The sequence below is a fragment of the Miscanthus floridulus genome, chromosome 5, assembly GCF_019320115.1.
Source record: "Miscanthus floridulus cultivar M001 chromosome 5, ASM1932011v1, whole genome shotgun sequence".
Classification (NCBI taxonomy): Eukaryota; Viridiplantae; Streptophyta; class Magnoliopsida; order Poales; family Poaceae; genus Miscanthus; species Miscanthus floridulus.
The window spans coordinates 145,506,396-145,519,158 of NC_089584.1; the positions used below are offsets into that span (position 1 = coordinate 145,506,396).

At 42.1% G+C, this 12,763-nt stretch overlaps 1 protein-coding gene across 1 annotated transcript; it reads left to right on the plus strand.

The window, feature by feature from the left end:
- The first annotated feature begins 4,424 nt into the window (after positions 1–4,424).
- LOC136451088 (uncharacterized) lies at positions 4,425–12,763 on the plus strand. Its single transcript, XM_066451832.1, has 3 exons — positions 4,425–4,647; positions 11,793–12,023; positions 12,219–12,763. The coding sequence occupies exons 1-3, from the start codon at positions 4,478–4,480 to the stop codon at positions 12,265–12,267; spliced, it is 450 nt and encodes a 149-aa protein (XP_066307929.1). The 5' UTR covers positions 4,425–4,477; the 3' UTR covers positions 12,268–12,763.

Sequence of the window (12,763 nt, forward strand, 5' to 3'; positions counted from 1 at the left end):
CACAACTCTTAACTATTAATTAAGCTAGTCTTTTGTGTTATATTAGACCCAAGGCCATGGATGAAACTGTGAGCTCCTGTGAACATAAGTAAAAAACCATGGTAATTACTAATTAGTTTTAGTGGAGGCGCTCAATCATGGGTATGACAAGCTACGCCAAACTCCTTTGCACAATCTAGCAAGCCCGAAGGTTGGGAAATTCAGAACATATAGAAAAACCAATATTCATCCATCAAAGCAAACACTGCTACCAGAAACATTTTCAGTGGCAGGCATTTTTTATTTACAAGAAGAGTTATTTTCTTTTCTAAGAAACATTTTGATTTATTATTTTATTTGTTGCTAGTTCTTCATCTAAAATCTTGTTTGGTTCTCTTCTTTGGCCAACAAGAACGGAAATTGCAGACAATTTTGGTGCTCGTAGATTCTGCCGTCTCTGGCCCTGTTCGCTTCTAAGGCTGGACGAAGACTACTATTCTAGATGCAGCGGTTTATTCAACAGCAGCTTGCACTTCATAGACTAAAAAAACATACATCGATCACATCAGCTAGACGATCACATCAGCTAGCATCAAAGCGAGGCAGAACCACCACCCGTGGTGCTAACACCCCAACGCATGCAGTTCCGGATGCCTCCTGTTCCCGCCGCATGCAGTTGCATGCTGCATCCACGTCTGGCTTCGTCGTATTTTTTTTTTCTTGGCTCCAGCCCCTTCTCGCTGGACGTTGTTCTTGTTGGTTTTGTGGTTGGTGCATTCACTACAGCAGCCAGTGGTTTTTTCGAGTTCCAGTTGCACTTGGGAAGCCTTTCTCGAGTGTAACACTCGGGGAAGACCCTCCGGCTAATCCTCATCCAGCAAAGGCGTCTTTCTCGAGTGCCGAAAATCATGCACTCGGGGAAGGCTTTGCCGAGTGCCGTGCTGGCACTCGGGAAAGATTTGACGCCGTTGGCCGACGGCCGACGCCATTTTTTTTCCTTCCCCGAGTGCAACACTCGGGAAAGATTTACACTTGGCAAAATAAAAATGCGAAAAAACCCAAAAATAATACTCCCTCTGTTCCTTAATATAAGCCATATAGTTTTTAGCGCCAATATTAACGCACGGCCTAGGGAAGGATGTGAGACCGAGAAAAAAAGGAAAATCAGGTCATTTTCTCTCTCCCAATCAGATTGCTTCCTAAATCTAAGGGATTGGTTGGGGGCATGTGCTATGTACGGTGGGAAGGTTTCCAAATTAATCGGCGTGCAAGCTGATACGTACCTATATTTTGGAATTTTCTTTAAAAATTTATATGGCTTATATTAAGGAACGGAGGGAGTAGCAAAAAAAAAACCCAAATTTTTTTTTTCAGCGGAGGCCGCCACCGGCCAGTGCGCGCCCGCCTCCATTGAAGTCGCTGCATTTTTTGCGCAAAATTCACGGCTAACGCGACCGGCGGGATTCAAACTCACGACCTCTCCCTCATATATCTGCTGCTCTACCACTGTACTACACTGTCACTTGTGTCTAGATTCTGTTATCTATTCTCATATATTATACTAAACCGAGAGTAAATTGCTTGTATGAGACCCTAAACGAATTCAGATAAAAAAGTGGTAAACTACAAAGTTTCATAACTTTTCGAGATGTACAATTTTCATTTAGGAAGTTTTTCCATCCGATGTCGTTTGAAAAATTCAAATTTCAAATTTGAGAGATTCAAACGTAGTTTTGCATGATAAGATGATTTCAAATCAAAAAGTTGTCAACTACATAGTTTCATAACTTTTGGAGATCTACAATTTTCATTTAGAAAGTTTTTCCATCCAAGGTCTTTTGAAAAATTCAAATTTTAAATTTTTCTTCCCCGAGTGCCAGGGTGCGACACTCGGCAAAGCAATTTTTTTTTAGTTTTAACGGCATGGGCGGGCTGGGCCGTCAAGTAACATTTATCTTTGGCGAGTGCCGCTCTTTCCCGAGTGTTGCACTCAGGGAAGAGGGCCTTTGCCGAGTGTCGCTCTTTACCGAGTGCTAGGCACTCTGCGACACTCGGCAAAGCCTCTCTTCTCCGAGTGCTATTCTTCCCCGAGTGCAACACTCGGGGAAGATTGGCTTTGCCAAGTGCCCGATTTTTGGCACTCGGGGAAGCCTGCGACACTTAGGGAATTTTGCCTCTCCCGTAGTGATTGCAAAAGTAGATTAGGGGATGTCACACATGTTGTAAGTGTTTCAGAGATACGTTGCAAGCGTTTATTTAAAATATTTTATCTGTTTCCATACGTCAGTTGCAATCCTTTTTTTTCCATGTGTTTCGCACATATGTTGCAACAATATGTCTCAAATGTTTCAGTTGCTCAGTTTTATGTTGCAGCACATGATTTTATGTTACAAGATATAAATTTGAATATTTCGTGTGCTTCACGCACATGTTACGAGTTTCCAAGTGTTTTACGCTCTACATGTTAAGAGTTTCCAGACGTCAGTTGCAATCCGTCGAAGAAGCCGCCCCAGCTCAACCCCACCACCGGCAAGTGGCAAAACCAAGAACCCGGTCCCCGCGTGGTCAATGCGCGCTGCTAAATATAAAGCAAATTCAACACATGCGATGATGATTTTTCTCACTTTATCTTGCTTTTAGGTAAAATATTGATGGTCAAAATAGGTGTTAGTGACCTTCAACAAGCTCCCCCAGCTATCATTTTGCTCGTCTCATGCAGAGATGTGGGTTTAATTAGCATGGTATTGTAAGTGTAGCATGTTGGATTAGGAGTTGCTACTATATAACGCCCTACAAAAATTTATATACAAATAAATACTATTTCTTGAACTGAACATGTTAGTATTTGAAAATCCATCATCAGACTGGGGTTTATAGCTTTCACCTTGACATAAGCAATTGTAGGATTGAGTAGCTAGACAGATACTTTTTCCCCTACTTTGGTTTAGCTCAAACTTCCTGAAGGCTTTCAATAAATTTAAAAAGAAAACTTGCCTAAGTTTCTCAGATGGTACACTCAAGTCTTTCAATGATGTTTGAAACCTCACCAAGGCCATGGGTCTTAGCCTTAACATCTATCCTAAAGCTTGGTACACTCAAGTCTCTCAATGGTGTTTGAAACCTCACCAAGGCCATGGATCTTAGCCTTAACATCTATCCTAAAGCTTAGACCCATGAATTTATAAGTTACACATGCGCATCCCTGGTCTTGCTAACATGTGTTATCCAGGTCCATTAGCGGTCATTTAGGTAACACAAGTGTCCAATATATGAACAATTATTTGTTTATATATGTTTTATATAAAAAGATGGAGGGAAGTTAGGCCCCATGCTTGGGCTGCTGTGCCTGTGTTCAAGAAAACTGGGGCTTGGGCTTGGGCCTTCCTAGCCATGGGCAGTCTTTTTTCCCTTTAAAAAACATAGGAAAAAGTCAACATCACCTCCTCAACTTTCGCGAAAGTCCGCTTTTCCTCCATAAACTCTAAAACCGGACAAAACACCTCCCTCAACTTTTAAAACCGTTCATCCTACCTCCCTGACCCTATTATAAGCAATTTTGAAGGTGGTTTTGTCTTTTTATTTATTATTTATTTTGGCTAAATTTTTAAAAAATCATAGTAAATCATAAAATGGAAAATCTAATTTTGTTGAACTTCACATGAGTAGATTTACACATGAACATATAATATGGTATGGTTTAGTACAAAGTTTTTGTTGTGGTTTTAGATCTATGCTTTTTCTGTAATTAATTGGAATAATTCATAGCTACAGTTTCTATGGTTCAATTATGATGAAATTTTTATGGTGTGCTAATTATTGTATGATTGAACTATAGCAAAAATTTTATACTTATTGGATCATGTATAGCTTAGTTATAGATTTATTTATATTTAACAAGCATAAACCTAAATAAATTCTATAACTAAATTATACATGATCCAATGAGTATGAAATTTTTACTACAGTTTAAGCATACAATAATTAGTCCACCATAAAAATTTCATCACAATTAGACCGTAGAAACCGCAACTATGAATTATTCCATTTAATTATAGAAAAGCATAGATCTAAAGCTACAACAAAAACTTTGTGCTAAAGCATACCATATTATATGTTTACTGTGTAGATCTACTCATGTGGAGTCCAATAAAATTGGACTTTCTATTTTATAATTTTTCTGTGATTTACTATAATTTTTCAAAGATTCAACCGAAATAAATAAAAAAGAAAAACCGCTTATAACCAGGACAGGGAGGTAAGATGAACGGTTTTAAAAGTTGAAAGATGTGTTTTGCCCGATTTTGGAGTTCAGGGAAGAAAAATGGACTTAACATGGACTTTTTTCAAAAACATATGGAGGCCCAAAAGTCCACAGCCCTGCTAAACAAGCTAAGACAGGAAGATGGGCTCGCTTTCGTTGGCCCAACAGCCCACGTCTAAATGGAGCCGAAAGGAACCCAACCTAAAGCAATCATCCGGCACAGCCGAACCGGCCCCGATGTCGCTGGTCGCCTACGACGCCTCCTCCGACGAGGAAGACGCCGGCGAGCCTCCCGCCGCAGAGGCGCCACAGCCTGCCCCTATCGGTCCGCAGCCAAGGCCTCCGTCTCCTTCGACGGCGGTGGGCGCAGCTCATCGGCCTACGCCGCCGCCGCCGGCAGCCAGCCAGTAAGCTTCTCCCCTCGCTGTCTTCTCTCTCTAGGGTTTCGCTTGTAGAGATGGGTTTTGCTTGGTAGGTGACCAGCTGAAGGGGCTGCCTGATTGAGTGTGCTGTACTGAAAGCTGAAGCTACTGGCTATCGAATCGCTGTACTAGCAAACCCTGCATCAATACGACTGTTTCGCTTTCCCATATACTTAGCTCACAGTAGCACGACATCTCTGGTAACGAAGGTTCAATTCGGAATGATTATTGGCATGCATGCGTTTTGCAATGCGGAAATGCTATATAACACCGATGCGATTTATTTCTACACTTTTATACATATCTGTTCATCAGGATGTGCTTGCCCTTTCCCTTTATAATAGCACAGCTTCATCCCTTCTCTTTAGAAACCACGGAACAGGCAAGACACCTCTACATCTACCTTTTTCCCTGTTTATAAACATATCAATATATTCACTTCACAAGCTTAGCAGCAGCACTCAAGGGAACCAAATTTAATCCAACTAAACACTGTATCTAAAATGATAAGGTTAGTCCAGGGACATCTCATTGACCACAATGGTATTCCCTATTTTGAAATGTTTGGAATGCTTAATGGTGGCTTATGAATGCAACCGACCTCATGTAGAGTACATTTTTGTTTATGGCCAAAGTAACTATGTGTGAACGTCAGTCATGTATAAATTCTGGAATGATAATGCATTTGTTCACATGCGAGTCGCGGTCTCCTCGCATTGCACATGCGAGGGTAAGGCTTGCCACTGACACCCTTCCCCAGACCCCGTACAGAGCGGGAGTGTTAGAATTGATCTCATCCGTCTTGACCCAACGGTCGAGACGGACCCCTTGACCGCGTCCTGATCGGGGACGTTTAGCCATCTAGTGGCTAGTGGGCCCCCGTCGCACAGTGCCTATAAAGAGGAGGTGGGGCAAACGGCTCTGTTCACGAGGTTCACCGCCGCCACAGCCCCACTGTCCTAACCCTAATCCGATCCAGAGGGTGGCACTGCCAGCGGCGGGAAGCGCCACTACCTCCACCACCACCGCCGGTCTCCACCGCTACTCCGACCGTCGCTGCCTAGTGCAGAGCTTCACCAACGAACCAGTGAAGGCAGGGAGATCCTCCGATGGTCAGATGCTCCTACATCTCCCTCTCTCTCTGTTATCTACTCCCTCTGAATCTCAAAGTCACTGATTATCCCAAATAGAAAAGAACTCACCCCACTGATCCACACCTAGACGATCCAAAGCAGCTAACAATGGTATCAGAGCAGGTTCTTTAGTATGTGGATCTGGATCGGGGATGAAATTGAAACACGGTTTCAACAAAGAACAGACTCTAACCCTAGTGGGTGAAGACGGAAGGGGCTCGGTTTCAAGACCGCTTGATCCGAACCCTAAACCCGACGAACTTCGGTTCGGAGAAAATGAAATCCTAAACAAATTGGACGGTCCGGAGAAGTTTTCCCCACCGCCGTCATTACCGCCTCACGCGGGGTGGAGCACCCGCCGCCGTTTTGCTGACGCGCGGGAAGAGAGGAGCTAGATCCGATTTGGATCGAAAGAAAAGAAAAACAAACGGAATCGAAACCCTAAAATCCCAGTCTAGTTCGTAGATCTAGATTGGGGACAGGAAAAGCAAAGAATAGAGAGAAAGGGGAGGGGTACCTGTAACCCTAACCCTAACCCTAAATGAACACAGAGAGATGGACGGAGGGGAGGGACCTACCTGGTTCTCTCGTCGCCGTCGCAACCGCCTTCGCGCGGGGAGAAAGAGGCCCAACGGCGCTGCTGATCTCCTATGCGAGCTCGCCGCCGGTCCAGATCAGGGAGCCGCGCCGCTGCTGTCTTGTGCTCGCGCGCGCGCGAACTCGAACCAAAAGGGCGCCGGTCGCAAGGCCATTCGACGGGGCCGCGCGCAGCCGCACGCGTGCACCGGCGAAGGGCCTCACGGCGGCGCCATCCTCTCCCGCCGAACGCTCCTTTTTTCCTGGCACCGGTACGTCGAGCTCACTTGCGGCGGCTTGCCGGTGGCGTGAGAAGAGCGGAGGGAGAGAAAGGAAGACAGAAATGGGCTAGGGTTTTGGGGAGGGGCGACCGGCGGGCGGGGTTTTGATCCCGCGGAAGTCACGCATGGCCGTCCGATCAAAATGCATGGCCACGATTCGCCGGGCTGAATGAGGCCCAGGCGGGGCGACGAATTCCCGGCCCAGGCCCAGGTTGCGGCCTGGGCGCGGGGGGTGGGCGAGCGTTGCGCGCTGGGTGCTGAGCCGCGGGCCGCGTCTGCTAGCCCACGGGCCGAGCGCGGAGCACACTGAGCTGGGCCGCGGCAAAGCCACGCGCAAATGGGCCGCAGGCCACTTTTCTGAGGTGGGCCAAAAGAATAGAATTAAAGGGTGGCTCATGGTTTTTATTTTATTTTTCAGAAGCTATTTTGAATGAATAAAGTTAAGTTTAAATGTTTTATCTCTACTCAAATTTGATCCAACGTGATAATTTGTTTAGAGAACAGATGAATAAAGTAAAAATGCTTCTGAAAAGTAGGAAAAGAAATTTTGTCAAGTTTCCACTGCAAAGTTAAAGGTTTATTGTCTTCTAATTTGAAGAGCAGTTATAGTTATTCAGTAAATGATGAAAAGTTTATCCTCCAGTTAAAATTGGAACCAGCTGGAAAATTTTAATTGGAGAAATAGTCAGTTGATAGTTAAGATAAATTATAATATTGTTATTTTCTGACCAACGTTGATGATAACAATATTATAAGTCTATTTATGAGTTTAAGTTTAAAGTTAAATTATGGTATTGTTATTTTCTGACCAACGTTGATGATAACAATATTATAATTCTATGAGTTTTATGTTTAAAGTTTAAATCTCTGATGAATTTTGCATCAAAGTGACCAATTTTCAGAGAATAGATAAAGTTCAAGGAATGCTCTTAAACTAGATAAATGTATTTTCATGTTTCCGCTGCAATGAAGTTGATTGTCTTCTAATTAAATTCGAACCAACGGGAGAATTTAATTTTGAGGAGCAGTTCTATGTTTACAAGATTATTGAATTTCTATACGTTAATTCCATTTCTGCCCAACGGTGATGTGGAATTAATGTAGAAGAATGATATTTTATTCTATTTCTGCCCAACGGTGATATAGAATAGAACATAAAGTTTTCAAAGTTTAATGAGCATTATTGTTGAATATTTTTCAGACAAAAGACCTACATGCTTTCATTCATGAAGGCAGAAAGAGAAATGAGCTGGGTACTTGTGACTCAGATGATGAAATGCCTAAGGGCAAGTTATGTATGAAAGAATGCCATTGGTTAAGGGACTGTGTTCTCTTTAAAGAATGGCTTCAAAAGAAAAGAATTCTAGGATATTGATCCAAGAAAAGAGATAGATCAATGAGAGTCTTCATTGAGAAATTTCTTTTATGTACTCTCTGTGGAGAAGAATTTATTTTCAGTTTCACTTATGAGAGTTGTAAAAGTCATATACATTAAACATGTGTGTTAAAAGAATATTCGGATTTATTTCTGAATTTGATGATTGAACACGAGCCAATCCTGGCAATTATGTCCGTTCAAAGGAATATCTCGCATGACGGGAAAAAGTTTGTGATAGTACCCGCATGGCGGGAAAAGTTTGAGAAAATACCCGCATGACGTGGTAAAGTTGGCATAGTACATATGTTAACCAATCCTGCATGGCGGGAGAGTTTGGCATAGTACTTATCCCGCATGGCGGGAGGAGGATGTGATGATTCATATGCTCTAAAGAAATATCCAGCACATGGAGAGAAGTTGGGATAGCTCTTATGCTATTCTAGTATTTACCGTACACTCTGATTGTGTCATGGTCATAAGTACTCAATGAGTTTGAGAACAAAAGAAAGTTGCATATGAACCAAGAGATAAGAATGATATGCAAGTGTGACTTGTAGAAGTATTGATAATAATAGACTATGTTGAGTTTTGAAGTATAATGAGGAAAATATACTCCCATACGAATTTTGTTTGCATGCTGTAATCATGTGGATGAAGTAAGTAATCAAAGTTTCCTCATTCATAAGAGTTCTGAATGTTTCGAAATTGTGGTAGAAAATTTCATACCACATTTCGAGGGGGAGAAATGTAAGATTAAGAAAGATACTTCCCCATACTTCAGATAAGCAATGCACACTATGCATTGAAGGTAAAAGTGATCTATAAAAGATGAATGTGATCGTTGAGGGAGTAAGACGGTCATAATAATGATACCCATAAAGTAAAGAAATAGCTAAATTCCTAGACCTTTTACAGTTCCGATAGGAAGATAGCATAGTCAGCTAGTATTTATACTGGATGACGCCATATGAGTTTTTAGCTGATTAAACCCAAAATAAGAAATTTGAAGATACACCATCTTTACTGAAGATGGAGTAATCTGGGGGAGCATGGTATGTAGATACCTAAGGCTTGAATGGAAATGGGATTACATATCCACTACAGTGTTTATTAGAGCAACAAATTGCTTTATACATGCTGATGTTGTGTGACATATACAACACCAGATGTTAGCTCTTAAAGAGGATGAATAAGTAAACAAGGATCATGTGATACAGGAGGCTATAGAACAATTGCCTTTTGGCAATGAAGAGTAACAATAGCCCCATATGAAAGAAGTGCCACGAGGCCCTAGAAGGTCTCAAAGAATAAGAAAATCAGATATTTATGGTGACTAAGAAGTAAAAGTTAAGAAAGAAATTCAAATAGAGAGTGATTCCACCTCATTTGAAGAAGCCATGAGAGACGTTCACTCGTCTAAATGGCAAGAAGCAAAGGAACATGAAATGAAATCGATAAATACCAACGATGTTTAGGACTAGGAAGAAATTCCTAATGGAGCCAAAACAGTAGGCTATAATGGGTCTACAAGACAAAGTGACTCTAAAGGGAATATAGAAAGATATCCAAAGAGAATATGGAAAACTATAAAGCGCCACTTGTGGTGAAATGATTTACATAAAGAGAAGGAATAGATTATAATGAGCATGCAATGATTCTTTCAGAATCATAATGGTATTAGTGGCACATTACGATTTACAGTTACATCAGAAGGATGTAAAGATACATTCCTCAACGAGGATTTGTATGGAAACGTTTACATGACATAACTCAAAAGGTTTTGTCGTGGAAGGAAAAAAAACGTAAAGGGATGTTGCCTAAAGAAATTCATTTATGGATTAAAGCAAGCTTCAAGACAGTGGTTCTTGAAGTTTGACAGTACAATAAGAAAGTTTGGGTTTTAAAGAGAATGTAGAGGACAATTGTATTTATGCAAAGTTTAAACATGGGAAATTTATTTTTCTAATCCTACATGTGGGTAGCACCTTACTCGCTAGTAGTGGTGTTAATCTACTATTGGAGAAAAAGCAGTTCTTGTCCTCAAGTTTCAATGAGAATGGTCTTGGTAAAGCATCATTCGTTCCAGGAATTGGAACTTACCGAGATAAAAGGAAAAGGGGTATTAGAACTGTCTCAAGTGTATACTTAGAGAATATTCTAAAGAAATAAAGTATATATGTGAGTAAACTTGCGCCTGTTTCTAAAGTAAAGGGTAATAGTTTTCGGAACTTTCAGTGTTCCAAGAATGAATATGAGATCGATCAAAAGGACGTCCTATATGCTTCAGCTGTTGGAAGCTTAATGAATGCTTATAAGCAAGAACTTACCCTGACATAGTTCATGTATCCGGGATATTTTGGCAGAAGTCCAGTCCAGATATAGATCACTGGAATGGAGATGAGAATGTTTTGCAATTGTGCAAAGATTTATAGGCCTCATGGTGAGTAAGAAAGAATAAGTACTCTCAAATAGTTATGGGTACAAATGTTAAATTTTGGCGAGATGTTTAGTGAAACCCACATAGTAGCTAACACTTGCAGTTGGAGTTTTATTGTGGAAAAGCTCCAAAGAAACAGTTGTGGTGTCATCAAGGATGCATACCCACAGTATAGCTTGATATGAGGCTTAAAGGACAGGCGAAGTGGTTAAAAGAACTTACACCCGGAATTGATAATGGTATACAACAGCAATAACCATTTAAGTAGTTCGCTCCTATAACAACGGGTCAAGTGTGCTGCCAAACACATTGACGATAAAGTTGTACGTTGTGAAGGAGAAAGTCCGGAATCATACTAAAAATATTGAACATAAAAGTAACAAGCAAGTGCTTGCGGATCCGCGTACAAAAGGCTTACCACCCAGTGTGTTTAGAGAACACACAGTCGACATGGGTTTATGGTATAGCCTATGATTTCCGGACAATAAAGGGCCCAAAGTTAAAGAATCTGTTTCAGAAGAGAGATGTGTATTGTAGCTGTTAAGTCTATCGGCGATTGACCGTGACGATGAAGCATGCTCTATGCACTAATCTGTGATGGAACAAATAAAAGTAAAAGTGATTAAAGTCAAAGTTTAAAGTTAAAGTATGAGTTGAGATCAAGGGGGAGAATGTTAGAATTGATCTCATCCGTCTTGACCCAACGGTCGAGACGGACCCCTTGACCGCGTCCTGATCGGGGACGTTTAGCCATCTAGTGGCTAGTGGGCTCCCGTCGCACAGTGCCTATAAAGAGGAGGTGGGGCAAACGGCTCTGTTCACGAGGTTCACCGCCGCCACAGCCCCACTGTCCTAACCCTAATCCGATCCAGAGGGTGGCACTGCCAGCGGCGGGAAGCGCCACTGCCTCCACCACCACCGCCGGTCTCCACCGCTACTCCGACCGTCGCTGCCTAGTGCAGAGCTTCACCAACGAACCAGTGAAGGCAGGGAGATCCTCCGATGGTCAGATGCTCCTACATCTCCCTCTCTCTCTGTTATCTACTCCCTCTGAATCTCAAAGTCACTGATTATCCCAAATAGAAAAGAACTCACCCCACTGATCCACACCTAGACGATCCAAAGCAGCTAACAGGGAGCTCTCTGCACTGGGTACGCCCTTTTTTTTAGCTGCATGCTGAAGTGTTATTCTGGATGTATACTTGACTACTTGTCAGTTTCCTAAATGCACAGCACATTATTACCAGTACCCCCACCATTTACTTTATAGGTCTGATATGGTATTGTTTAGTTCTGAACTAATTGTTTTGGTCGTTTTGGTCCAGGAGTGTAGCACTGATTAATTCGAGTAACGTTTCTCTGCCCACACCATCATTAGACCTACCAGATGTTGCAGACCTCTTTGCTCCCCCTGCAGACAATGCATCAAGGAAGAGAGAATCAAACGGGTCTGCTATTCATGACTCACGCAGTAAAATTCCAAGGATGCAATCACAACCCCGAGGCATAAGAAGTGCTGCAGGGAACACTCTAATTCCACCACAGCTTCGTGGAAGGTTAGTTTTTTTCTTCTTCTCTTCATGTCTCTTTCGGTGTAATGTGGGATCACCTTATTATATGTATTCTCTCACCCCCTCAGCTAACCAATCAAATGCTGTTTGTGGGCTCACTCCCAGAATGTATTTGCCAATTGTTCACATTATGTATTTTGTATCCCTGAGTAATGTCTATCTTTGGTTACTGCTTCACAGGAGCAATGTTGTTACTGAAGACATGAGCAAACTCTTTGTGGCTAAATGAAAAGAGTAGCATCTTAACACTTTCTGAACAAGAACCTATTTGGACTTTATAGACACATCTACTGGCTCCCGTAGTCCCCTGGATGTGGCGGCATGATTCAACGATGTTGCTGACTCCTAAAGAACTGAAGGAAGGATGTTAATGGTACCGCAACCGACCCTGGCCGCTGATGCTTATGCTGAAATGTTGTGAGAGAAAAACATTGTTTCATGGCTGAATAGTAGTTCGGAATAAGCTCAAGCGAACAGGGCTCTCTTAGAACATTTATTTGGTGCTCACTTGCGTTTCCATGTTCAACGATGCTACATGCCTGATGTTGGATGCATGTAAACTCTGTAACTCTGTTATGTTATGGCAGCTAGACTGCTGTTCTGTTAGGAGTTACTAGGACTAGATGTAATAACTCCATTTGTCTTTTATTCGGTGACAATATGTATTCCGCCACTGGTTTAACTACGTTCAGGCAGCATTTACGCTAGTATATTTTAATACTGAA